Below are 25,978 nucleotides of genomic sequence, written 5' to 3'. Positions count from 1 at the left end.
GCAGGGGTGCTGGACTAATTTGTGTGTAGTGAGGGTGCAGAGAGCCATTGAATCAAACCCTGTAAACCCTGTACATAATGGAGTCCATTTCAAGCCCGGGGGGGTGCAGCAGCACCCCCAACACCTATATCTGCAAGTGTCTTTCTCAGCACAGGTCTACCACTGCAGCAGCCCCTGTATTGGTCTGGTCTCCTACGCTGCTCTGCCAAAGGGCCTGCGACACCCCCTGCTAATTCAGTCCTGAACCTCCCATGTAGCTTCACAATGCACCTCAGTGCTGAGCTGCAGCTCCCCTGCTCTTCCATCCTTGGCCTGCCCCCGCACCGCTCCGCCAGGGCATTCCCAGCTGTTTCAGTCCTGGGTGTCCTCCACCTCTGCCAGGCCACCTCGCCCCATGCTGCCAGCAGCTCCCGCTGCTCCAGCCCTGCTCCCACCCCACAGTCCTGCCTCTGCCTTGTGGGACCCCCCTCCCTCTGCCCAATTTTTCAAGGTGGTGGATATTGCATGAGGGACTGGGGGAATGATGGGCTAACAGCAAAATCAGGGAGAAGAGCCAAAAGTACGGAAAAATGAACCCCCAAAGCCGTCTTCTCCCTCAGCTCAGGGTGTGGTGCCGAGCAGCCCAAGTGGGGACTGCTGTGGTCACAGTGAGCCACCAGGAGGCCCACACGGGCCCTCTGCATCCAGTACAGGGAAGGGCCGTCCCATCAGCCCTCTAGGGAAGCCTCATCTGTTACTCTGACCTTGCGGGACACGTTTGTGCACTTGGGTTTTCCTGAACGCTGTTGCATCTTGTGATGGGGCACGTTCCTGTCCCAATCAAGAGAAGGCTAACGAGCCCTTCTGGGCTCAGCCAGCACTAACTAAGCACACCTGCAGTGCTTGGGCCACTTGGGGGAAACAAGCTTAAAAGGGAGAGCTCGTCAAGGGAAGAGGTGGCTCCCAGGAGCAGAGCGGCTGTACCCCAGAGTTAGCTGTCTCTTACAATGGGGTCACTGAGAGGATGTCAGGATGTAAACTTCTGCCACCCACAAGGACTCGCCAGACAAGGTACAAACCGATTGCCCCAGGAAGAACTCAAAGATAACCCCTGACCTGGGGTTTAGCCATATCTCATGGCCACAAATTAGCCAGACCTCTAGAGATTCCCTTAAAGGAAAAGTCAGAGAGTGAACATCCCCTTAATCACAAGGCCCCCCTGTAAATCCAGGAGGACTGGAGGAAAGTTCCCAAAAGGGGAAAGGACTTTAGAAGGGAGAGACTCTGAAAAAGCCCAAGCGGGGCCTGGCAAAGGCCCAGCCTATCACACTTCCTTCTGCCGAAATATCCGTTGGTGAAGGTGCTGGTGCAAGCAGAGATGGGAACTCTGACCAGCCGGGATCGTGGGGTTAGGCTGCACACCCCATGTTTACAGCAGCGTACAGCTTTCAGTGTCCTGCGGGCAGCCTCACGTATGGCTGTCTAGCAGGCAAACCCATTGCTAGCTGAATATCTCTCAGCTCCCACTTGGCTAGTGATCCTCCTGGGGCAAGTGTACTTGCAACCCTGGGCAACCCTGTTGAAACCAATGGGGCAGACCCCCAGCTGATGTACCTGAGCATAGCTCCACCACTGTCAAGGGAGCTATAGCCATTTATACCAGCAGAGGATTCAGCCCAGTCAGGGCAGGATCCGATGCATTGTGTGTAAAAGTATTTCTGTCCTGGGTAGACAGTGGGGTGGAGGGTGTGGTGGGCAGGGGAGGAAGATGGAGTGACCAGTGTGTGCATCCATTTCAGACTGCTAGACACGCTCCTGGGTGGCTCTCGCTTGTTGTTTGATGGCTGAATGCCTCCTTGAGTTTGGCATGTGAGAGTCACTGGCAAAGCAGAGGGACCTAGAGGATTTGGAAGCCAACAGTCACACGCACCACTAGGTAGACATTTCACAGCACCCCTGTGCCAGTGATCAGACTGGGACAAATTTACCTTCATTCCCCAGTCACCCTAGTGAAATCAACAGGCCAGACCAAGGAATGCTGTGGACCCAGGAGCTGAGTCCTGTTTAGAGCTGGGGCTCTGAGCTTCCACCTTTGCCGCAGAGCCTGGAAGATCTGGGGTTTGTGGCCCTGTGGCTGTCTGCCTGGTGGATGCACCCCAGGAGCTGCAGAACTGGAAGCATTGGGGTTCCCATCCCTGGAGCAGCCCATGTGATGGGGCTACCCCAGAGCCACAGATCCAGGAAGTCCAGGGTCTTTCTTTCCTGTGTCCCCACTCCCCAAATCCTAGAGACACACATGTGGGGCATCCTGCTGTTCTGGCCAGCCCATGCTTTGTCTTACACAGAACTGAAGCTTTGTTCTTTGGTCAGGCTCTGGTTTATACAGATGAGGCAGCGTTAAGTGGTGTTGGTGGGCCTGGAATTCCCCGAAATGGGGATGAAACACTTATCTAGACCCTGCTCACTGGAGCATTGGGAGGGTTGATTAGGCAATGGATGAATATGTAAAATGTAATATAAATTCTGCTATGAGAGTACACTACTTCAAACTGAACGAGCTAAGGATGGAGGTTATTGAGAATGGGTCTTCCAGCTTCACAGCACTGCAATGTTATGGCAGTTGCAGGTTTGCTTTCCAAATGCCAGGGCATTTCTTTTGTGAATGTGGAAAGTGGAGGTTAGTTAGGTAACATCCCCAGTGGCTTGCTCGCTGGAATGGGGTCTCCTAGTCCATTTCTTTGCTGTGGTAAATGAGATCCAAATCCCACAATCACAGGCAGACAGACAGACCCTGGCACCTGTGTGGAACCCCACTGTCTTCAACAGGGTCCATGTGGGCACAGGAGACTGTCTGTGCAGATCTGGCTGCAGGATCGGGGGCTAAAAGCTGCAGCTCTTGCAATGTTCAGACTAGCAATAGGGTGCACATTTTTAACAGTGAGTGTAACTGACCACAGGAACCACTCCCCTGGATTCTCCATCACTTGCAGGTTTTAAGTCAGGACTTTTTCTAAAAGAGACGATGCTCTCACTCATACAGGGGTTATGGGCTCAATGCAGAAATGACTGGCTGAGGTACTTGGGCCTGTCCTGTGTTCCACAGCAGGTCAGACTAGATGATCACAGTGGTCCCTGCTGGCCTTAACAGCTGTGACTGTATGAAAGCTGTGAAGGTCGGCAGCAATGCTTCAGTAACACATGTGTTGGGGTTCCAAATTCCTTTCTCAGTGAGAGCTTGGAAGCTCCCTCACTGCGGTAAACATCACCACTGATTAGCTTCAATTTATTCTGTGGTCTGACCCTCCTGAGCCAAATTAAGACCAATTGTGTGTCTGTATCCCAAGGGAAACCATGTAGGCAAAAATGGCACAAGTCAGCAACCGCCAGATCTGAAGCCCATTGAAATCAATGTCCAGTGACTTCAATGGACTTTGGTTCAATTGTCAAGATTCTGAAGCTTAAAACGCCCACGACTGCCCACATGGGGCAATGAGAGATGCGTCCGCAGTGAGATCTGTGAGTGGTGCAGCTCCCAGTGCAGGTCTCTCTGAGTCTGGCCAGCAGAGCCCAGGAACTGAACAAGAAGGGTTAGTTCTTCAAGCAGATTGTTACTTGGGTGAAGTAGGATGGTAAATTAAGGAGATTTAGGACTAGGACAGGGGGTTAGGGAGTGATTTGGAGGAAAGCAGGTGCCTCCATGTGATAACAAAGAACACAAGGTAATCTAGGTAGAACAAGGGAAAAAAAACAGAAGATGAGGTTTATTAGGCTGTTGTTGTTAAAATTTTCCAAAGCTCTCAATTTCATTCCAATATGGAAGGAAAACAAATTCTGAAATCTCAATTTTGTTTGTGAAACTGAATTTTTGTTTTCTGGTCAGGCCTAATTATTAACCCCCCTTTTTAGAGGGAGAAACTGAGCCAGAGAGAGAGAACATCACATTTTCCAGTACTAATGCATCTCTTTTTTTCTATTAATGCCCTCTTCACTGATACCTGTATTGACTGCAAAAGTTGCCAGTCACTTTTTTTAGTGAGTGTGGAGCAAAACTAGAGAACATCCCCAAATCTCAGTGAACTAGGAGTTCCAGGGTAAGTGGGGTTCAGTGAACTAGGAGTTCCAGGGTTAGTGGGGTTCTGCTGCACAGTTACAAGCAGAACTCACTGAGACATTTGAACGACATAAAAGCAGCCACATGTTCCAGAAGCAGCTTCAGGAACAAGACCGCCAAACTCTGCAGGCTCCTAAACTCATAGACTTTAAGGCCAGAAGGGACCGTCTTTATCTAGGTGCCCTGGATGATCAGTGTCAAACCCTAGTGCTCTAATCGGACTCTCTGAGCAACCAGAATTCAGTGGAGTTACAGGCTCCAACCAATATCAGGCCCCCACTCTGCATACACATAGTAAGAGACAGTCCCTGCCCTTAAGAGCTTACAATCAAAATGGGCAATACAGAAAAAGGGTGGGTGAAATGGCAGGATCATTATTTAAACATGGGTAGCTGAGGGCCAGGGGGATAAAGTGACTTGGCACGTTCATACAAGCAGTAGACACTCTTTGCAAACTTTGGAGCCATATTCAATGAACCAGCATCCAAACTGGGACTCAAGTACAATTCCGCATCTAAACTAAACCTTACGGGGACACAAGCAAGAGGCACTCGCTGGGGCTGAGGTGAAATTTGGGCTAGAGAAAGAATGGTTTTGTGATTAAGGTGTTACAACTACACAATTAATAATAATTATAAGTGAATTAAAACATGTGACATCTCAATGATCAAACAGGCAACTAGGGGAGTATTATTAGACACATTAAGAATTTCTAGTATTTCAGCTACTAACTGATAGAGAAGCATGTGATATGAGCGCACTGCCACCCAACCCCATGGGACAGAGCAACAGTTTTAATTCACATACCGCACAGGGAGGGATGGAATTGTCGGTTACAAACCCCGACCGTCCTGCCTGGATTACAAAACCGTAGCTAAACAGTCAGCCAGAATGTGCAAGAAATGAGCTGAAGAAAGAATCCTGAGATTTCCTGTTCTCATCCCGTAGCAGAATCCAAGGAGACTCCAGAGCCAGCAATACTGTCCACAGTGTTCACTGCGTTTTATGTGAGAGGGAAAGTATTGTGAGAGCCCCTCTCAGAGGACGCAGAGAACATGCGGTAATCACACAGAAGAGATCTGATAGTTTGATTGCTGTGCTTGACAGAACTGCAGGACCAGTGGATGAGCAGTAAGTGGTCAGTGTGATATAACCAACCCTTGGTAACACATATGAGATAGTGTCTTACAAAATGTGACTCTCAAAATTAATTCAAATTGTGTGGAGATCTGGTCCAACAGAATTAAGACACGTAGCTCAGCCTTTCCCAGCGCGGAGGCCCCTGGACATCTCCCCGCCTCACCACGGGTTGTTTAGCAACTGGTGCACATGATTTCAGCAATGTATTTGAAAATTTTTTCCTTTTCCCCTGACCAACCTCCCCATGTACCTGCCCCGGCAGGGTGGCCAATGGAAACATCCTGCAGATGGAGGGAGAAAAGCCATCGATTCAGGGAGGACAGGAGCAGGCAGCTGTAGGATTCATACAAGGTTTATGCGCTTGGCAACATTCAGGGCACACCCGGAGTGTTGTGCTGGACCTGTGCACACACAGCTCCTTTCAAGGGCATCACCCTTGGAATCTCGCCCAGATGACATGAACCGTGGGAAGCCTCCCAGGACTGGGCTCAAGGCCCGAGAGCAAGGAATGCGGTAGATAGAAACTGGTAAATAAGAATGTTAAACAAAGCCAGTGTATTCCTTTTATCTGTTGGAGAATGTAATGCGCGGGGGGAGAGAAAGAATAAAGGGGAAGGTGGAAAGTTGACAGGCAGAAGCCTGTTAGCAGACCAGCCGCTTGCTTGCTAAAAGCTGTGTTCTGTCTTGTCATTGAACCGCCACAACTGGCGCCCAAACGTGGGGCCCTCAGCACTCACCTCACCCGGCAAGGGTTTCAGACGCGTCACTCATCCGCTTCGTGGATCCCGGTGAGTATTTTTCATTGTGGTAAGTATGGGAAGCTCCCTCTCTGCTTTGCAAGTGCAACACCGCAATGAGCTACAGTATTTGCTGCGTAAGGCTCAGCATGACTGCCCCACTCGAGAACTCACTCTCCTGCTACAGGAGGTGCGTGCCCAATGCCCGTGGTACCCTGAAGCCGGAACCCTTAAGCTAGCGGACTGGGAGCGGTTGGGCCAGACATTGCACGAAGAGCCTCGGGCACCCGTGCAGGCTTTACATGCCTGGCAACTCTGCCGCGACGCGATACAGCGTGTCGCCTCGGACAGGCCCTCCCTCGCGAGGCTGGTGCTCTCGCCGCCCCCGTCCGCCCCTGCAGCCATCCCCCCTCCTGGCGATGCGACACAGCGTGTCGCCTCGGAAAGGCCCTCTCCCGCACCAACAGAGGGGCTGCCGATCCCGCCACCCCCGACCGCTCCTGCAGCCATCCCTCCCCCTGCTTCGCCCCCAGTGCCTCTATTGGCCTTCCCCACCGGAGCCGGTGTGTGATCACCATCCCACCGTGGTGCCCCATGTTCCGGGGCCCCCCGGGGGGTCGTCCACGTCTGCTCAGCGGCTTTCGCTGGTGCAACAAATGGTTCACGCAGCGAAGACTCGCTCAGATATTACAGCAGAGGAGCTGGCTGATCTGGTCTCAGTTTGTCCGGTGACCTGGCAGGATGATGGCCAGGGCAACCAGGTTGCAAACTGGGTCAGTTTGCCCTACTCGGTGATCAGAGACTTAAAGAAAGCTATTCACGAGTTCGGCCTCACTAGCATGTATGTAAGTGGTCTCATTGAAGGGCTAGGTACTGGGTACACCCTGATCCCTGAAGATTGGAAGGCGCTATTGCGCATGATGCTGACGCCCAGTCAGTATGTTATTTGGCTTAGTGAATTTCGGCAGATGGGGGAACGCCAAGCCCAGGTGTATAGAGAGCAAGGTGTCATTTATGAGCAATTGGCCAGGGAGGGCCAGTTTGCTACTGTTCAGATGCACTCTCAACTCCCTCAGGCCGTCTTCCCCATTATTTCCACCTGCGCCCAGCATGCTTTCCGGAAGGTCCCGGATTCAGGCAAGCCTACCAAAAGCTTTGCCAGTATCCTTCAGGGTGCAGAGTCCTTTATGGATTTTACCAACAGATTGCAGGAGGCTATCCTCCGACAGGTGGATAACCCTGCGGCAGCTCAGGAGATCCTGTTAAAAATGGCGGTTGAAAATGCGAACGAGGATTGCCGCCGTGCTGTCCAGGCGGCACAAGCCTCTGGAATTCTAGAGCTGTCAGACATGCTGCGGGCGTGCCAAAACATCGGAACTCAAGCACATAAAGCTGGGGTTATGGCCGCTGCCCTGCAGAAAAGCGGGAAGGAGGGGAAGCGTTGTTACCACTGTGGTAAGGAGGGTCACTTTCAGCAGGAGTGCCACTCATCGACGGTGCCCGCCCACCCCTCAAAGAAGTGCCCCAAGTGTCGGAAGGGCTATCACTGGGCTAATCAGTGTCGTAGCGGGTCAGGAAACCGCACGACAGGTTCCCCCCAAACCCAGGGCCAAACGGGGGTGTTTCCCACTCAGACAACTGTTCCTCTGCTTTAAAACCCATAGACTCCATGAAGGTGGCGACTGCCGGAAGTGCAGGGCTTGATTTGATTATGCAGGAGGACGCTGACTTTCGGTTGCCGGGGGAGGTTTGCGCCATACCTACCCAGGTGACGGGACCTCTCCCTGCCGGATTTGTGGGTCTGGTTCTCCCTTGCTCACATGCTGGGAAACAGGCTTTTTTGTCATCCCAGGGGTCATTGACGCCGATTACAACGGCGTTATTAAGGTTCAGGTGTGGACCCATCTTCCGCAGTCGCTCCCGCGTGGACGGTCAATTGCGCAATTGATTTTAGTCCCCTATCAAGTGCCAGCCACAGAGGATCGAGCCCGGGGCAGGAACGGCTTTGGATTGACGCTGTCTCAGTTGCTGTCTCACAACACGTCCTCTCCACTTGTTGCTCTAACAATGTCGGTCCGCCCCTCGAAACCTCAGTTAACACTTCTCTTAAATAATGTTCCTTTTACAGGGCTGGTGGATACTGGAGCTGACGTTACGGTGATTCGTGATTCGGAGTGGCGGGTCGGTTGGCCAACAGTTCCTTCTAAAGAGTTGTGGGGGATTGGGGGTAGCAAACCCGGGCGCCAAAGTTTGTCTTGGGTCACGGTCTCCAAACCAGGAGGCCGTGCCCTTGCTACAATCCGCCTTTTTGTACTCCCTGTCCACCTCAATATTTGGGGCCGTGACTTACTTACAAAGCTGGACACCACCCTCGATATTAATATATAATGGCCCGAAATCCTCCCTCACCCACCTTGCCATCCGCATTACCATTAGTATGGCAATCCTTAGAGCCCGTATGGATTGACCAGTGGCCCCTCCCCCTAGAAAAGCTGAAAGCGCTTCATTCACTTGTACAATAATATTTGCATGCACAGCGCTTGGAGAGCTTTACTAGTCCTTGGAATTAGCTGCTGTTATTTTGGCCTTTTAACCTTTTGCTGATTGTCCCTTTAATTTGATCGTGGACACGCATTATGTTTATCAGGTAATTGATCATTTACCCCTTGCCCTTATTACCCCTCAGGTTGATGCGGACCTCCTCCGCCTGTTTTTGTCCTTACAGTATCTCCTCACCACTCGTAATTTCCCTTATTTTGTTGCTCATATTCGCAGTCATACACCTCTGCCTGGGCTACTTACTGAAGGCAATGCGCGCGCCGATCGCGCGTTACGTGGTCAAGTAAATTCCCTTTTTTCTGACCCCATTGAAAGCCATTCCTTTTTTCATCAGTCTGCCTCTGTTTTGGCCCAACAGTTTCATATTCCTGCTGATCATGCACGTTCTATTGTTCGTTCTTGCCCCCACCGTGCCGCTGCTGCCCCTACCTTTTTTTATGCCGTTAACCCCAGAGGTACCGCAGCGAATCAGCTGTGGCAAATGGATGTCACCCACATGCCACAATTCTGCCCCTATTCGTTTTTACATGTTTCCATTGATACCTATTCAGGATTCCTCTGGGCAACCCAACAGCGTGGGGAAGCCACTCCCAAAGTTGTTCACCATTTGCTACCCTGTTTTGCTGTTATGGGTCGCCCGAGCCAGATAAAAACAGATAATGCCCCAGGCTATTGCTCCACAGCCCTCTCCATCTTTTGTGCCCAATGGGACGTCTGTCTCAAACACAGGATCCCTTATAATTCCACAGGCCAAGCTATTGTTGAACGTGCAAATTGCACGCTAAAAACCTTGCTCGACAAACAATTAAAACAAGGGGAGCTGCGTCTCCGAACCTTAGGAGACATTCAGCAGCAATTGCATATCCTTTTGTTCACTTTAAATAATTTAACGCTGAATGCAGATCAGCAGACCCCCGCGGATCGGCATTTTCACAAATCCGAGGTACTGGAAAGACCGCGTGTCTTTTACCGTCAGCTGCCCGATCCGCAATGGTTGGGCCCAGTGCCTTTAATCACTTGGGGTCGGGGATATGCTGCTGTGCCTCTCCCTGCAGGACCGTTGTGGGTTCCGGCCCGGTGTGTGCAACCAGCACTGAAACAGCATGGCATGGCACCAGGGGCTGTCGAATCCCATACCGGAGTTTCAGCTGACTTTGGAGGAGAATCTGGTGCCTCCTGGGTCGACAACGGCAGGATGGAAACGGAGGAGGCGTAGCGTCCCAAGCCAGCCCGTGACATGGGGAGCAGTAAAAGCATTGGTCACCGCGGCTCAACGAAGACTGGCAGCAAACCAATCGCCAGAGACTTCTGAGACTTTGTGGCAATTCCTGCCCAAATTACTGCTAATTCTGTATTGATTGTATGCCTTTTGTGCCTGCTATTTCCCGTAGGGGTTGGCTCGGGAGCGCTTTCTCCGTTACGAGCCCGAATGACATATAACCTATGGGAAAGATTGGCTTCAATAGCAAATGTTACCCACTTTTGTTTATTTGATTTTGTAGCAGCTGAAGAAGTGTTAGGTACGTGCCTTATTCCAGTATGTCATCACCCTGAGGAAATCGGAAATGAAATTATGCTCGCTGCTTACGCGAACCTCTCTTCCCAGTACTCTAGCATGGTTAATTGGGGCCTGGCCAATTACACTTTACCTTCTTGAGCTTATTTTTTGCTGTTGCTGTGTGCAATGTATTTCCTTTTTGTTAAGGCTTTGTCGAGAACCGCCCTGGCAGGCTCCACGAGTTATGACCTTGTCTGTCCGGGAGTTAATTGGCTTGCAAAAGCAAACTGATGGCTACCATGAGATGGCCGAGCACAAATAAACAAAAAAGGAGGGGATGTAGGATTCATACAAGGTTTATGCGCTTGGCAACATTCAGGGCACACCCGGAGTGTTGTGCTGGACCTGTGCACACACAGCTCCTCTCAAGGGCATGAACCTTGGAATCTCACCCAGATGACATGAACCGTGGGAAGCCTCCCAGGACTGGGCTCAAGGCCCGAGAGCAAGGAATGCGGTAGATAGAAACTGGTAAATAAGAATGTTAAACAAAGCCAGTGTATTCCTTTTGTCTGTTGGAGAATGTAATGCGCGGGGGGAGAGAAAGAATAAAGGGGAAGGTGGAAAGCTGACAGGCAGAAGCCTGTTAGCAGACCAGCCGTTTGCTTGCTAAAAGCTGTGTTCTGTCTTGTCATTGAACCGCCACAGGCAGCCAATGAGGCACTAGCCCGTATAGAGGAGGCAGCGTATAAAAGGGCTTCCCCTGAGAGGGACAGGGCTGCCCACCCAGTTCTCACTGAATCCCACAGGGCACAGGATGGAAACCTGCTTGAAAGTCCTGCTGATCGTCAGGGTGGTCACAGCAGCCCCCACGCCATCATCATCCCCTCTGCCAACCCACGAGGATGCGGTTTTAGCTGCAGTTCAGATCTGCAACCAGCCTATCGGCTCCTGGAAGCTGAGTCCTTGTCTACCCTACCGTTTAAAGAAAAGGAGGACTTGTGGCACCTTAGAGACTAACCAATTTATTAGAGCATAAGCTTTCGTGAGCTACAGCTCACTCCATCGGATGCATTCAGTGGAAAATACAGTGGGGAGATTTATATACACAGAGAACATGAAACAACGGGTGTCACCATACACACTGTAACCAGAGAGTGATCACTTAAGATGAGCTAATACCAGCAGGAGAGCGGGGCGGGGGGTGGGGGTGGAACCTTTTGCAGTGATAATCAAGGTGGGCCATTTCCAGCAGTTCACAAGAACGTCTGAGGAACAGTGTGTGGGGGGGAATAAACGTTGGGAAATAGTTTAAGTTGATGTAAATTACATCACTCAGGGGTGTAAAAACCCACCCCCCTGTGCAACATTCCTTACATCAACTTAACACGGTATCTACACTGCGCTAGGTCATCAGGCGACACGCTCCCGTCAACACAGCTTCCGCCTTTCACTGAGGTGGATTAATTATGTCGACGGGAGAGCTGTTTGCCAGAAGCTGGGAATGGGCAACAGGGGATGGATCACTTGATGATGACCTGTTCTGTTCATTCCCTCTGGGGTACCTGCCATTGGATCCTCTTGGAAGACAGGATATTGGGCTAGATGGACCTTTGGTCTGACCAGGTATGGCCGTTCACCAGACCCTCCGGCTAACTTGATGCCACTGCATCAATCGCAGCAGTGCGGATTTAGCATGGTAGTGAAGACAAGCCATAGCCTCAGCCAGACTGGGTGAGTGACCTGGGGAATTGCTTTGTGGCCTGTGTATATTCCATGCTGCTTGAGCTCATAGGGCCAGTCAATGGGAATCGCTGCCCTCTGATGCTAGGCTCCTGAATCTACAGTCTGGTATTTGCATCCTGATTGTTATTATCGAGGGCTGATTTCTGGTGGTGTCCCTATGGGCCTGGTACTTTCCAAACATTCAAGGACACTTAGGGAAATAACCTGTTTTAATGAAAGTCTGGATCCTGTGAGCTGCTGAGCACCCCCTGCTTGCAATGAGGTCAATGGAAATTGAGGGTGCTCAGCCCCACACAAGGGTGCTCAGAGCCATGCATGGTCAAGCCCAAAAGGAGGACACTTGGGGCCCGATCCTGCAAACACTTTTACACACAAGTCACTTCTGCAAGACAGGAACCTACATATGAAAATTACCGTGAGGCAATAAGACCTGGAATCCCAAGAGCTCACTTGGACCATGTCACTTTTCAAACCAGAATTGCACTTTCAGTAATTAAAACAAGTGCAGAAACACTGAGCGACTGGACTTTCTAAAAGAACAGCAGGAGATGGGGGAGGAATTGCAAGATACTCATTATTTGTTCAAAACATCGTGCTGAAGACACATTGGCCAGACCTCTACTGCTGCAAATCAGCCCCATTTAAGACAATGGAGCTACACCAGATCTAGCGCACAGCATATGAAGTTACATTCCTGGATTAATATTTGAACTGCATTTGAAATATGCAAGGCCCTAGTCAACAGCTGAGAATGATTATTAACTTTTTACTTCAGTGGACAAGAACAAGTCAATGTTGCATTCTGATAGACTGGAATCTCTTTGGGGCAAGGGCCTTGCCTGCGTATGTGTGTGACAAGCGCCCAGCACAATGCGGCTCTGACGCCAATCTAAGCCTCTAGGCGATACTGTAACATAAAAGAAAAATATTTACAAGCTCAAAGTGGAGCCTGGTGCCTTGTCGATCACCATAAATGTTTATTTTGTTCTTTCATTGAATGTCTTCTTAGGATGTGTCTTCAAAAACTATCCAATCGCTGAAATTCACTGTTAAAGAGACAGTGTGCCCGGTATCAGAGAAATGTGACATCAACCAGTGTGAATTCAAAGAAGATGGGGTAAGGATCACTTGCTTCACTGAGACATCTCCATCTACTCTTCTGTCTCACTGATCACACAGCTGCATCTTGATAATAGTATTGCTCAGATCCCCAGGTCTCACAGAAAATGTATGTTTCCAGCAGAAACATAAAGGAAGGAATGGGGCTATGGGACAGTGCCTTTTCTGCAGTAGCCTGCTTACTGATCCTTACATCAATGTCACAGACAACATACATCCATTCATCCATCCCCTAATTATAGGACTGGATGGCTTTTAATCTCTGGTTTGCTGTTGTCAGCTGGGGCACCGTTCTACTGGGGAACCCTCACTGAAGTCCAAAGGTGAAGGGGATGCAGCTCGTGTCTAATATTATTCGTGGTACACTAGCACTTTGACATCCCTAATGAGATCAGGGCCCCATGGTGTCAGGTGCTGCACAGACACAGACAGTCCCCGCCCCAAAGTGTTCACAATCTAAATAGACCAGACAGAGACAGGCTGGCCGAGGGGGAGTGCTCTTATCCCCGTCTCCCTGGTCGGTGATGTGACCCAGTGGAGAATTCAATCCAGGTGTCCTGAATCTGTGCCCATCGCTGTAACTGCAAGACCCTGCTTCTAGTTCCATAAGCATGCTCTGCCCTAACAGCAATCCAGCCTCGCCTGGCTCAACTGAGTGTAGATTTTGACTCATTCTCTCCATGTCTATGTCTACATTTACCCATACACTTTTTTCTGTGGGCCCCTCTCACTCATCTGGAGTACACAAGGAATCCCACAGATTGCACAGTGACAGCTCACAAAGGTGCTATTGAACATGAGCCAGGGTTACCTAGATTGTGAGCTCCTCGGGGCAGGGCCCATCCTTCTGGTCTCTGTACAGCGCCTCGCACAATGGGTCCTGGTCCACTGTGATGTCCAAACCAGGCACATAGTTGAGCCTCCCAACCTCCTGCTGAATTTGTGACCAACCCACCCTGGGAAGCAGGTCCCCACACGCGAGTGGCCTGAGCGTTATCACTCCCTGACAGGCAGATGCTGAGGTCTCTTTTCTCTCCCTTGCAGCTGGTCAAAGACTGCTCTGGAATCTTCTCCACTGAAAAGGACCCCCCTTCCGTCATTATCAAATGTGAGGAGGCGTCTGAGGAGGTGGGTAACCGAGAGGGCCTCCTCTCTGCTCACGGCTGGGCTGAGGCAGGGTTACGGGTTTCCCTCACTGAGATCCTGGCCAGGTATTTCACACTGCACAAGTGTCCAGCTCCATCTGCTGGCAGTGAGCTGGCAAAGGCCTCCTGCCCTATGAGCCTGGAGATGGAGCCCTACAGCCGCCAGCAGAACCGCAGGGAGCAAATTTTAATGTCACTGGGATACATAAGAAACCTAAAGCTCCAGACGGTGCCTGGGAGCGGGGCAAGGGCAGGGGGGCTCTGGGGAGGATCCTCACCACCTGCCTTTGTCTGGCAGTGACATTTACAAATGCTGTATGATGCAGACACTGAATGGCCCCTGGACCCACACAACAGACAAAAGGGCCTAGCATGGCCCTTCTTTCTTACCCTAGAGCAGGGACCTGCCCTAACACGTGGGCCCAGGTGGGTGTGTGGAGCAGAGACAGCAAAGGGGGAGGGGATAGGAGTTGTTTATAATCATAGATCCTGCACCTTCAATGGCACGGCCCTAGCACTCTGTCTCTCCAGCAGGCAAGCGCCTGCCCCTTCCTGAGCCACAGAGCGATGTCACCCTCTGTCCAAGAGCTCACTGGCAACACTCACTCCTGAAGGCTACCCTTCTGCCCCAGTAGCCACCTAGGCCTGCAGTGACACTGGTCGGATGCTCTCTGTTGCTCTGGAGAGGCCATGTGCTCCAGGGGAGCGGGCACTGGACTGGGACTCAGGAGCCCAGGGCGCTACTCTTTGCTCTGCCACTGAACAGCTGTGGGACCTCAGGCATGTCACGCTGTTACCGTCCCACCCTTTGCCCCCATGTATCTTGAGTGTAAGCCCCTTGGGGCAGAGATGGTCTCCCAGTGTGTGTGTGTGTACAGTAACACCTGTAGCCCTGATCAAAGGTGGGGCCTCTAGTCATTGCTAACCAACAATATACAAAAGAGAACAAACTAACATTCCCTGAGCTGCAGGAGCCAGTGTCAGTCTGCGTGGAGATGCTAACCCTGACCGCTTTCCCCTCTAGCCTAATCTCATCTCACAGGGCTGCTGAGGAAATGGTGGTAGGTTTATTCGTCAAAATGCCTGGAACCTTATTCACGTCGGTCTTGCCCTTACTAGCTAGGAAGATCCAGAAAGAGAGGAGATGAAAGCGAGCCGATGCTGCCAGACCCAGCTGTGGCTCCATTTCCCCTCCACTGGAAGCACCATCGGAAGCCAGGCTCATAACAATCTCAACAGCTTCAGAGTGTCTGCTTCTATCCGCCGCTTAGCACTTGTTTCAGTGCTGCTCTACGGGGCTCCTCTGCATAATAAACTGCCATGCTGCAAACCTAAACTGTTGTCCTCTTCTCCCCTATTGTAGGAGGAGATTAGGGACATGAACCAGAGTGAGTCACCAGACTGTGCAACAGGCCAATGAAAGACCCCGACTAAGAGTCACATGCCACCCTCATTAAAGAGACCCAACCCCTGCCCTATTGCAACAGAGATCCAAACACTAAGGCCCAACTTGTTAAAAGTGACAAGAGATTTTGGGTGCCCAACACAGAAGGCCTCAAAGAGGCCTGGTTTTCAGAAAGTGCTGAGCCCCCACCCTCTGAAAACGAGGCCCCTTCAATATCTCTCTCGTTGGGCATCCAAATTTTGAGCCACCCAAAAGCAGCAGTCACTTGGGAAAACTTAGGGCCCAGGGCATGTAATGCTTTTATAGAATCATAGAATATCAGGGTTGGAAGGGACCTCAGGAGGTCATCTAGTCCAACCCCCTGGTCAAAGCAGGACCAATCCCCAACTAAATCATCCCAGCCAGGGCTTTATCAAGCCTGAGTGTAGACTGGGACTTTCATTCATCCACCACATGGCACCAATTGGCCTCAGGTGCAGTAAAGGGAATGGGTGTAACTAGCACACACAAGCCCTGGCTTCAGTCACTGAGGATCTGAACTGGGTTAACAGTCACATCCATCATGGACTCACTCAGACTCCCTGATTTACTGCAGGTTCCAGCCAGAAAGTGGTAACACCCTCTGCCCTGTTGGTTCAATGACCCAGGTAGCCCCATAACCCCCAAAGAAATCACTACATGAGGGTTTAGTACACTCCAGCAAGGAGGGACTGACGGCATCCCATGTTAAAGGCTTGATGGTTACAGGTCCCTTTGCAGACTTGGGGTGAAATTTCCCCTAAAGAACAAGCTGGGGCTGCCCCAAGGTTTCTCCCAACCAGACACACCAGTAGAGTTCAGACTCCTCGCACAGCTTTCAGTGAGGTGCTGATAACGAGAGTAGACCCCACAGCTCCCTTCCCACCTCCCAGTGCAGAAACCAAAAGGGACCAAATCCCACAGCAGGGTCATTAAGGGTACAATTCCACCAGACTAAAAACCCTCGAGCTGTTTGGCCTGACAACAAACCTGATTCTGCCGCCCTTATGCTCCAGCCTTAAAACGCTATGAATTTGGAGTCATGAGGGACAGGAAGTCTAGTGAGAGGCCAATATGGCTGTATCAGGAGCTCTCTAGGGACCTGAAAATCATAAAGTGGAATCATGGACAAATTGCTACGGATGAGTAGAAAAGAACAACCCAAGTATGTAGGGAGAAAACCAGGAAGGCTAAGACACAAAATAAGTTACACCTAGCAAGGGACATACCAGGCAATAAGAAGAGGTTCTATAAATACATGAGGAGCAAGGGTAAAATGAAGGAAAGTGCAGGTCTGCTACGTAAGAGGGAAGGAGAGCTAATAACTGAAGACATCAAGAAGGCGGAAGAGTTTGATGCCTATTTTACTTCAGTCTTCACTAAAGGAGTTGATTGTGACCAGATGCTAAACAAGAGGGGTGGGGGGGGGGAAGAAACACAAGCCAGAATAGGAAAAACAGATTAAAGAATATTTAAATGTTAGATGTTTTCAAGTTGGCAAGGCCGGATGCCATTCACCCCAGGGTATCTGAGGAACTAGCTGAAACAGTCTTTGAACCTTAGCAATGATCTTCCAGAACTCATGGAGGATGGGTTGGGTCCCAGAGGTTGACACTGGTTGAAAATATAGTCATGAATGTTCACTGTCAAACTGGGAGGGTGTATTTAGTGAGGTTGTCCAGGGATCTGTCCTGGGTCTGGTACTATTCAATATTTTCACTCATGATGTGGATAATGGAGTGGAGAGTATTCTTACAAAATCTGCAGATGACACCAAGCTGAGAGGGGTTGCAAGCACTTTGGAGGACAGGATAAAAATTCAAAATCACCTTGATCAATTGGAGAATTTGCAGTAAGTATTATTTAGATTAGATATGAGGAAATACTTTCCAACTATAAGGATAGTTAAGCTCTGGAATAGTTTCAGCATTAACTGCTCTCTGACACCCTCTGCTCTGCCGTGGTTCCTGAGCACCCACAATTTAAGCACACACTAAATATTCCAGGAAGCACCCACCAGCCTTATGGGGTCCCTACCGGGCCAAAGTCTTTCTAACACTTCCGCGAAGGTTGGGGTCCCCCTTGGACAGAAGGCCCTGTCCATTTGCTGGATCAGAATCCATGTTCGTTTAAACTCAGCCTTTTATACCAAAAGCCTGTTCTCTGATTGTCTCTGGAAATCCCAGTTTTGAACCAATCTATTGAAACCTCTCCAGAGGCAGATCCCTTTCTAGAATGGTTCAGGTTTAGTGACTTGCCTGAATCACCCCCTCCCCTGATGGTTGTAGTTCCGGGAGGAGGTCTGGTACCCCTCACCCAGGGAGTAGGACACAAACACCGAAACCATTCCTAGGTTTAACGCATTGGTCCCCAAAGATCCTGCAGGGGGTTGCAGTAGCTGTCACACCCAGTTCTTCTCCCTCAGCTGCTTGTCTGCTGCCAAGGAATGAATGTGGTGGCTGCCGTGGCCGCAGTGACCCACCAACAGGATCATGCCACCTCTCCCCATTCAGTGCTGGGAAGGGCCATCATGCCGCCCCACTAGGACACCCCCGATTGTTACTCTGACCTTGGGAGATTTGTTGTTTGTGCATGTGGGTTTTCCCAAAAGCTGTTGCTTCCTTTTGCAGGAAATACCTGTTGGCAAACGTGCCAGGGCAAGCAGAGATGGGAACTCAAATCAGCTAGGATCGTGGGGTTAGGCTGTACACCTAACCTGTTCAGAAGAGTGTACGGCTTTCAGTGTCCTGAGGTCAACAGCCCTTCTGGCTCCCTGTCAGGAATACTCACCGTCAGGTAGATATCTCACCATACCCACTCAGCTAGTGATCCTCCTGGGACAAATGTACCTGCATCTCTAGGCACCCAGGTTATAATCAATGGAAACCTCACCTGATGTAAATAAGCACAACTCCATTAAATTCAGTAGATCAAGAGGCACTTTTAGCAGCAGGGAATTTATCCCCTAGGTAGGGTATGATTTTTTCCCATTGTTCGTGAAGGAATGGCTGCCTTGTGAGACTGTGTGTACAGAAAGAACAGGAGGACTTGTGGCACCTTAGAGACTAACCAATTTATTTGAGCATAAGCTTTCGTGAGCTACAGCTCACTTCATCGGATGCATGCAGTGGAAAATACAGGAGGGAGATTTTATATACACAGAGAACATGAAACAATGGGTGTTACCATACACACTGTAACCAGAGTGATCAGGTAAGGTGAGCTATTACCTTGCTTACAGACAGCCCCCCAACCTGAAGCAAATACTCACCAGCAACCACACACCACACATCAGAACCACTAACCCAGGAACCTATCCTTGCAACAAAGCCCGTTGCCAGCTGTGTCCACATATCTATTCAGGGGACACCATCATAGGGCCTAATCACATCAGCCACACTATCAGAGGCTCGTTCACCTGCACATCTACCAATGTGATATATGCCATCATGTGCCAGCAATGCCCCCCTGCCATGGACATTGGTCAAACTGGACAGTCTCTACGTAAAAGAATAAATGGACACAAATCAGATGTCAAGAATTATAACATTCATAAACCAGTCAGAGAACACTTCAATCTCTTTGGTCACTCGATTACAGACCTAAAAGTGGCAATTCTTCAAGAAAAGAACTTCAAAAACAGACTCTAACGAGAGACTGCTGAATTGAATTAATTTGCAAACTGGACACCATTAAATTAGGCTTGAATAAAGACTGGGAGTGGATGGGTCATTACCCAAAGTAAAACTATTTCCCCGTGTTTACTTTTCCCCCCTACTGTTCCTCAGACGTTCTTGTCAACTGCTGGAAATGGCCCCCCTTGATTATCGCTACAAAAGGTTTTTTTTTCTCTCCTGGTGGTAATAGCTCACCTTTCCTAATCACTCTTGTTACAGTCTGTATGGTAACACCCATTGTTTCATGTTCTCTGTGTATATAAAATCTCCCTCCTCTATTTTCCACTGCATGCATCCGATGAAGTGAGCTGTAGCTCATGAAAGTTTATGCTCAAATAAATTGGTTAGTCTCTAAGGTGCCACAAGTCCTCCTTTTCCTTTTGCAGATTCAGACTAACATGGCTGCTACTCTGAAACCTGTGTGTACAGTGTGTGTGTGTTGGGAGGGGTGGGGACAAGACTGACAACTATGAGCATACATTTGAGACTGCTAGACACACTTTGGTGCAACTTGCGTGTCTTTATATGACTAAACTCCTCACTGAGTTTGACATGTGAGAGGCACTGGGACCAAGTGGATTTGGAATTTTCATGCAAAATGTCATCTGATGGACAGAGAGGAGCAAGAAGTCTCGTCCAAGTGATAGACGCTGCTGAGAAGAAGGTTCTTGTGCTAACAATGATGCGATTGTAAGGAGGGGCAGAGATGAGGGAGCTTCCAAGCTCCCACTGAGAAAGGAATTTGGAACCCCATCACATGTGTAACTGAAGCATTGCTGCCGACTTTCATAGCTTTCATACAGTCATAGTGAAGGCCAGCAAGGCCATTGTGGTCCTGTAGTCTGACCTGCTGCAGAACACAGAACAGGCCAAAGAACCGCAGCCAGTCATTTCTGCATCAAGCCTGTAACTTCCATTTCTGCGAAAGCATCTTTTTGAAAGGAAATCGAATCCTGACGGAAAGCCTGCAAGTGATGGAGAATCCAGCATATCCCCAGATAAGTGGTTCCCGTGGTCAATTATCTTCACTATTTCAAAATGCACCATATTTCTAGTCTGAACATTGCAAGAGCTCCAACTTTTAGGCCCCAAATCTGCAGTCATCCCAAAGGACAGACCTCTGTGCCCACATGGACCCCATGGAAACCATCGGGTGCCACACAGGTGCCAGGGTCTGTCTGTCTGCACAATACTGGGGAATTGGGGTTTTATTTAGCACAGCAAAGACATGGACTGGAAACCCTATTCCAGTGGGCAAACTGCTGGGAGTGTTACCCAACTAACTTCTATTTCCTGCATTTGCAAAAGAAATACCATAGCATTTGGGAAGCAAACCTGCAACTGACATAATGTCACAGTGCTATACAGATTCACAGAATATCAGGGTTGGAAGGGACCTCAGGAGATCATCTAGTCCAGTGGTCCCCAACGCAGTCCCTGAGGGTGCCATGGGGCCTGCCAGGGCACTTTTGTGCACCCGTAGGGCACCCCGCTGCTGAAATGCTGCCGAGAAGCATTGCTGTTTCTCAGCGGCATTTCGGAGGCGACGCTTCGTGCCGCTTCTCGGTGGCATTTTGGCAGCAGGGTGGCTGGCAGATGTGGGGGACCACTGATCTAGTCCAACCCCCTGCTTAAAGCAGGACCAATCCCCAGTTAAATCATCCAACCGATTTTTGCCCCATATCCCTAAACAGCCCCCTCAAGGATTGAACTCACAATGCTGGGTTTAGCAGGCCAATGCTCAAACCACTGAGCTACCCCTCCCCCCATTCTGAATAACCTCTGTCCTCAGCTCTTTCAGGTCGTAGTACTTTGCTCTAATAGCAGAATGTATATTACATTTTACGTACTCGGACATTGTCTAATTAACCCTCCCAACACTCCTGAGACCCGGGTCTAGAGAAATATTATAATCTCCATTTCAGGGAGTTCCAGGCACAGAAATGCCATTTATCTTTGTCTCCTCTAACGAAAGCATAACCCGAGAAAGGAAAGGCGCTTTAGTTCTCTGTAAGGTAAATCACAGACTGTCCAACACAACAGGACACAACACACACGTGTAAGTCACCTTGGGTGTGTAGTGTTCTGATATATGTGTACTGTGTGTGTGACGGGCACAGGGTATCTGAAAAATCCAAAGAGCCATTTCTAGGGAAAAATTCACAGCAAAATTATTTATTATTGGTGATTTGCATCACAGCAGCCCCTGTTCAGTGCTGGTGTCAGAGTCTCATTGCGCCAAGCACCGTACCCAGGAACGAAGCCTGGACTTGGCTGGTAGCCAGCATCGATGTGAGCAGCCTTTAAGACCAGCCTGCACTGGGATGGCCCCATGGTCCCCTTTAAACCAACCTGTCTTAAAAGCACTTCATGCAAACATGAGGGGTCTCTCATTAGCTGAAGGCTTCAGGAGGACACACAAAGCTCTGTGGAAATAAGTGGGGATTCCTGAAATCCGAGGCTTCCATCTCTGTGCTCCAGATCCTCCAAACTTTGGAAACAGAGTTCAAGGCCTGTAGGGACAGCTCCCTCGCTCTTCCAGGGAAGAGAGCTGGGGAGCTGTGGAGGAGCCTGCTGCTTGGCACCGTTGTGGGGACTGTATTAGCAGCGAGGATTGTGTTGGAATCAATACTGGTTAGCCCTGGAGGGAGAGGCTGGATTCCAGGATCTGTGGAGTGGGGACACAGGGAAGATGCACTGGCTGGCAATGTAAAAGGCAGCTGCCCTCCAGATCTGTCGAACTGAGGATACAGGGAAGATATGCCAGTGAGGTCTGGAGAAAGAGGCTTCTTGAGGGACCCGGACAGCCATGAGGGATAAATGCTGGTCAGTTTCCCAAGGCCAGGTTGTGCTGCAAAGGGAGGAGTCTGTGCTCCACAGGACAAACCAAGATTTCAATTAAGCAGGAGTCTTGTGATAAACAAGGGTCAGTGATCCAGTTTGTGCTGGAGAGCAGCAAGGAGAAAGCAGGGAGACATCTGACAGATACAAAAGTAACATCTTGTTACAGATGCACCTGCAAGAATGAGACTGCAAATGTTTGTGTAACAAACACACCTCCTGGGTGTGGTGTTCTGTCCCATCTAGTGGCACTCAGGAGGTGCCTGGGTTACATTTGCAGGCCCCTTGGCTGAGCACTGCTAAACCTTAGGGCTGCAACAGAGCTGCAGTGGGACTCTCAGAGCAACCACTATTCAACAGAGCGCCAGAAACTGAAGACTGGTGACTGAATTCTTCACTGCCATGCACCTCAGTCTTATTTCACAGGACACTAGCACCTGCATATACCAACCAAGGTCTGTTATGCTAAGCGCTGTACGCAGACATAGGACAGGAGAGTCCTTGCCCTTATGAGCATTCAATCTAAACAGGCCACACGGAGGAAGAGTGGGAGAAAGAAAGGATCGCTATTCACAGATGGGGAGCTGAGGCCCATCGAGATAAAGTAACTTGCCAAAAGTCACACATGGAGTTGACAGACTTTGTAAACTATTGGCCAGATTCAATCATCAACACCTAAACTTTGGATCAAATACAATTCTGCATTGAACCTAAACCCCAGGAGAGCACATGCAAGAAGCACTCCTTAGGCTGAGGGGGAAAATTCGGCGGGGCAAAACATGATTTTGTGATTAAGGTGTTACAATAATAAGTAATAATAATACGTAATAAGACTCAAGGATCAGTCATGTTAACAGGGGAGTATTATAGGACACATCAAGAATTTCTAGCATTTCAGCAGCTGACTGATAGAGAAGTAAGTGGTACGAGCGCACTGCCGCCCCACCCCACGTGACGCAGCACCAGCTTTAATTCACATAAGAACAGAAGAACGGCCATACTGGGTCAGACCAAAGGTCCATCCGGCCTAGTATCCAGCCCAGTATCCTGTCTACCAACAGAGGCCCATGCCAGCTGCCCCAGAGGGAGTGAACCTAACAGTTAATGATCTAGTGATCTCTCTCCTGCCATCCATCTCCACCCTCTGACAGACAGAGGCTAGGGACACCATTCCTTACACATCCTGACTGATAGCCATTAATGGATTTATCCATGAATTTATCCAGTTCTCCTTTAAAACCTGTGTGACAGGGCGGACTGGCCCCGCACTGGGAATGAGAGGGTCAACCCTTCCCTGCTGGCAGAGGAAGCCACGCACCTGAGGCTCTGCTGGGCATGCTCCAACAGAGAGTCAAGTATAAAAGCCTGCAGAGCTGCTCAGTCAGGGCTGGCAGCTGAGGTAGGAAGACACCCAGCAGAGGCTCCAGCCCAGGAGCAGTGGCGACTCGTACAGGAGGGAGCCGAGGGGCCAGGAAGTGTGACCAGAGACTGGCAGCTGTGGGAACCCCAGGGAGTCCCAGGGGCTGAGGAACCTGAAGACCCTGATGCCACAGGGACTGCTACATCAGGAGAACTGGTCGGAAGCGACCCAGGAAAGGGAAGGGAGTGGTATCTCCCACCACTCTGAGGGCAGTGTGTTGCGGTAGAATTCCCCGCTGACCGGGGGAGGATCACACCGTCAATGACAGGGCCCTGGGTTGGAGCCCAGTGAAGGTGGGTGGGCCCAGGCTCCCCTACCGGAGGTCTCTAAGCCCCCCTGCCTTTTTTTGTGATGACATAATTCACCAACCCCACTCTAACCTCAAAGGAGATAGATGAACTCCGGCTGCTGGGCTGCACTATCCTACGAGGGGAAGGGGACTGAGAGGGACTCTGGCCCTCAGGCCACACCGCTTTAGGAGCGCACTATAGAGACTCCGGCCGCTAGGCCATGCTATCCCACCAAAGGAAGAGAAATTTTGGGAGACTCTGGCCATTGGGCCACACTGCTTTGGGAGCACACTATAGGGACTCTAGCCGCTAGGCCGCACTATCTCACCAGGGGAAGAAGATTTAGAGGGACTCTGGCCATTGGGCCATACAGCCCTGACTACCAGGGAGGTTGTAGAACTGGCGTAGAAGCTGGGAGGTGGGGTTAACCTTGCCCCACCCCAGAATCAAAGAGGCAGACGAGGTACAAAACCCGCCACATCCTGTTATAGTCCTAGCCTTCACAACCTCCTCAGGCAAGGAGTTCCACAGGTTGACTGTGCATTGAGTGAAGAAGAACTTCCTTTTATTTGTTTTAAACCTGCTACCCATTAATGTCATTTGGTGACCCCTAGTTCTTATATTATGGGAACGAGTAAATAACTTTCCTTATTCACTTTCTCCACATCACTCATGATTTTATAGACCTCTATCATAGCCCCCCTTAGTCTCCTCTTTTCCAAGATGAAAAGTCCTAGCCTCTTTAATCTCTCCTCATATGGGACCCGTTCCAACCCCCTAATCATTTTAGTTGCCCTTCTCTGAACCTTTTCTAATGCCAGTATATCTTTTTTGAGATGAGGAGACCACATCTGCATGCAGTATTCAAGATGTGGGCATACCATGGATTTATATAAGGGCAATAAGATATTCTCCATCTTATTCTCTATCACTTTTTAATGATTCCTAACATCCCGGTTGCTTTTTTGACTGCCGCTGCACAATGCGTGGACGTCTTCAGAGAACTATCCACGATGACTCCAAGATCTGTTTCCTGATTAGTTGGAGCTAAATTAGCCCCCATCATATTGTATGTATAGTTGAGGTTATCTTTTCCAATGTGCATTACTTTACATTTATCCACATTAAATTTAATTTGCCATTTTGTTGCCCAATAACTTAGTTCACATACCGCACAGGGAGGGATGGAATTGTCAGTTACAAACCCCGTCCGTCCTGCCTGGATTACCAAACTGTAGCTAAACGGTAAGCCAGAATGTGCAAGAAATGAGCTGAAGAAAGAATTCTGAGACTTCCTGGTCTTATCCTGCAGCAGAATCCTGATGAAGGGGACTTCACAGCCAGGAATACCGTCCACACTGTTTACTGTATTTTGTGTAGGAGGGAAAGTATTGTGAGAGCCCCACTCAGGGGACACAGAGAACATGCTCTAATCACATAAAAAGAAGTCTGACAGTTTGATTGCTGTGCTTGACAGAACTGCAGGACCAGTGGATAAAGAGGAAGTGATTGATGGGATATAACTGGCTCTTGGTAACACGTTTGAAACAGTCTCTCATGAAATCTGATTCTCAAAATTAATTGAAATTGGCTTTGGTAGGGACACAGCCACATGCACTGAAAATTGGCCAATGTAAATACAGAATAAGGAAAAAGCGGTAGCAGCCTACAAAAGAGTTAACCCAAAGAGAGGGGGATCCATTTGGAAGGGGGGCTAGGGGTATGACTAGGAGCAATGGGATAACATTAAGAAGGAATGGGTTCGGATGACTCATAGGAAGACTTCATGATGGTGAGATGTCTCCAGCTTTGGAACAGGGGCCTCCTATTGGATACGGGGGAGCCGCATTGCTAGGGATACAAAAGAGCAGGTTCGCCAGTGAGGAGCAGTCTGGTGTGTGGTTATCCATTGTTGATGCACTGTACAGTCCCCTTGGATTTAGTGGTGGCACCATCAAAAACAATGACTTGGGCCTACTGACTGGCTCTAGGGGAATGCTTGTTGTGTGATTTCTGGACTGAGAGCTGACAGGTAAAGCTCTGGTTGTCTGGACTTTAGGGGAGAGGTGTTTTCTTGATATAAGTCAGCATAGATAGAGCAATGGCAACTTATAGCAGCTGAGGTTCTGGCCCAACAGATCCTCAGCTGGTATAAGTTGCCCTAGCTCCATTGGCTTTCATGGATCTACGCTGACTCACACCAAGACAGGTACAGGTACCTTGGCCTTTCCCAGTACAGAGGCCCCTGGCCACCCCCCAGCTATCGGCTGTTTAGCCATTGGTGCACACGATT

General features: G+C 49.8%; 1 protein-coding gene and 1 pseudogene across 1 annotated transcript in view; both read left to right on the top strand.

Moving 5' to 3' along the window:
- The window catches only part of LOC140907890 (uncharacterized), a 41,844-nt gene that overhangs the window by 10,404 nt on the left and 5,462 nt on the right, over positions 1-25,978 (top strand). The window contains exon 4 of the mRNA XM_073334885.1: positions 20,772-20,786. Coding sequence (XP_073190986.1) covers positions 20,772-20,786 — 15 coding nt within the window. The remainder of the gene's footprint in view (positions 1-20,771; positions 20,787-25,978) is intronic.
- On the top strand, positions 10,842-15,124 carry LOC140907891 (cathelicidin-related peptide Oh-Cath-like; annotated as a pseudogene).

The sequence above is a fragment of the Lepidochelys kempii genome, chromosome 2 (assembly GCF_965140265.1).
Source record: "Lepidochelys kempii isolate rLepKem1 chromosome 2, rLepKem1.hap2, whole genome shotgun sequence".
Taxonomy (NCBI): domain Eukaryota; kingdom Metazoa; phylum Chordata; order Testudines; family Cheloniidae; genus Lepidochelys; species Lepidochelys kempii.
This window is presented reverse-complemented; position numbering and strand designations above follow the sequence as displayed.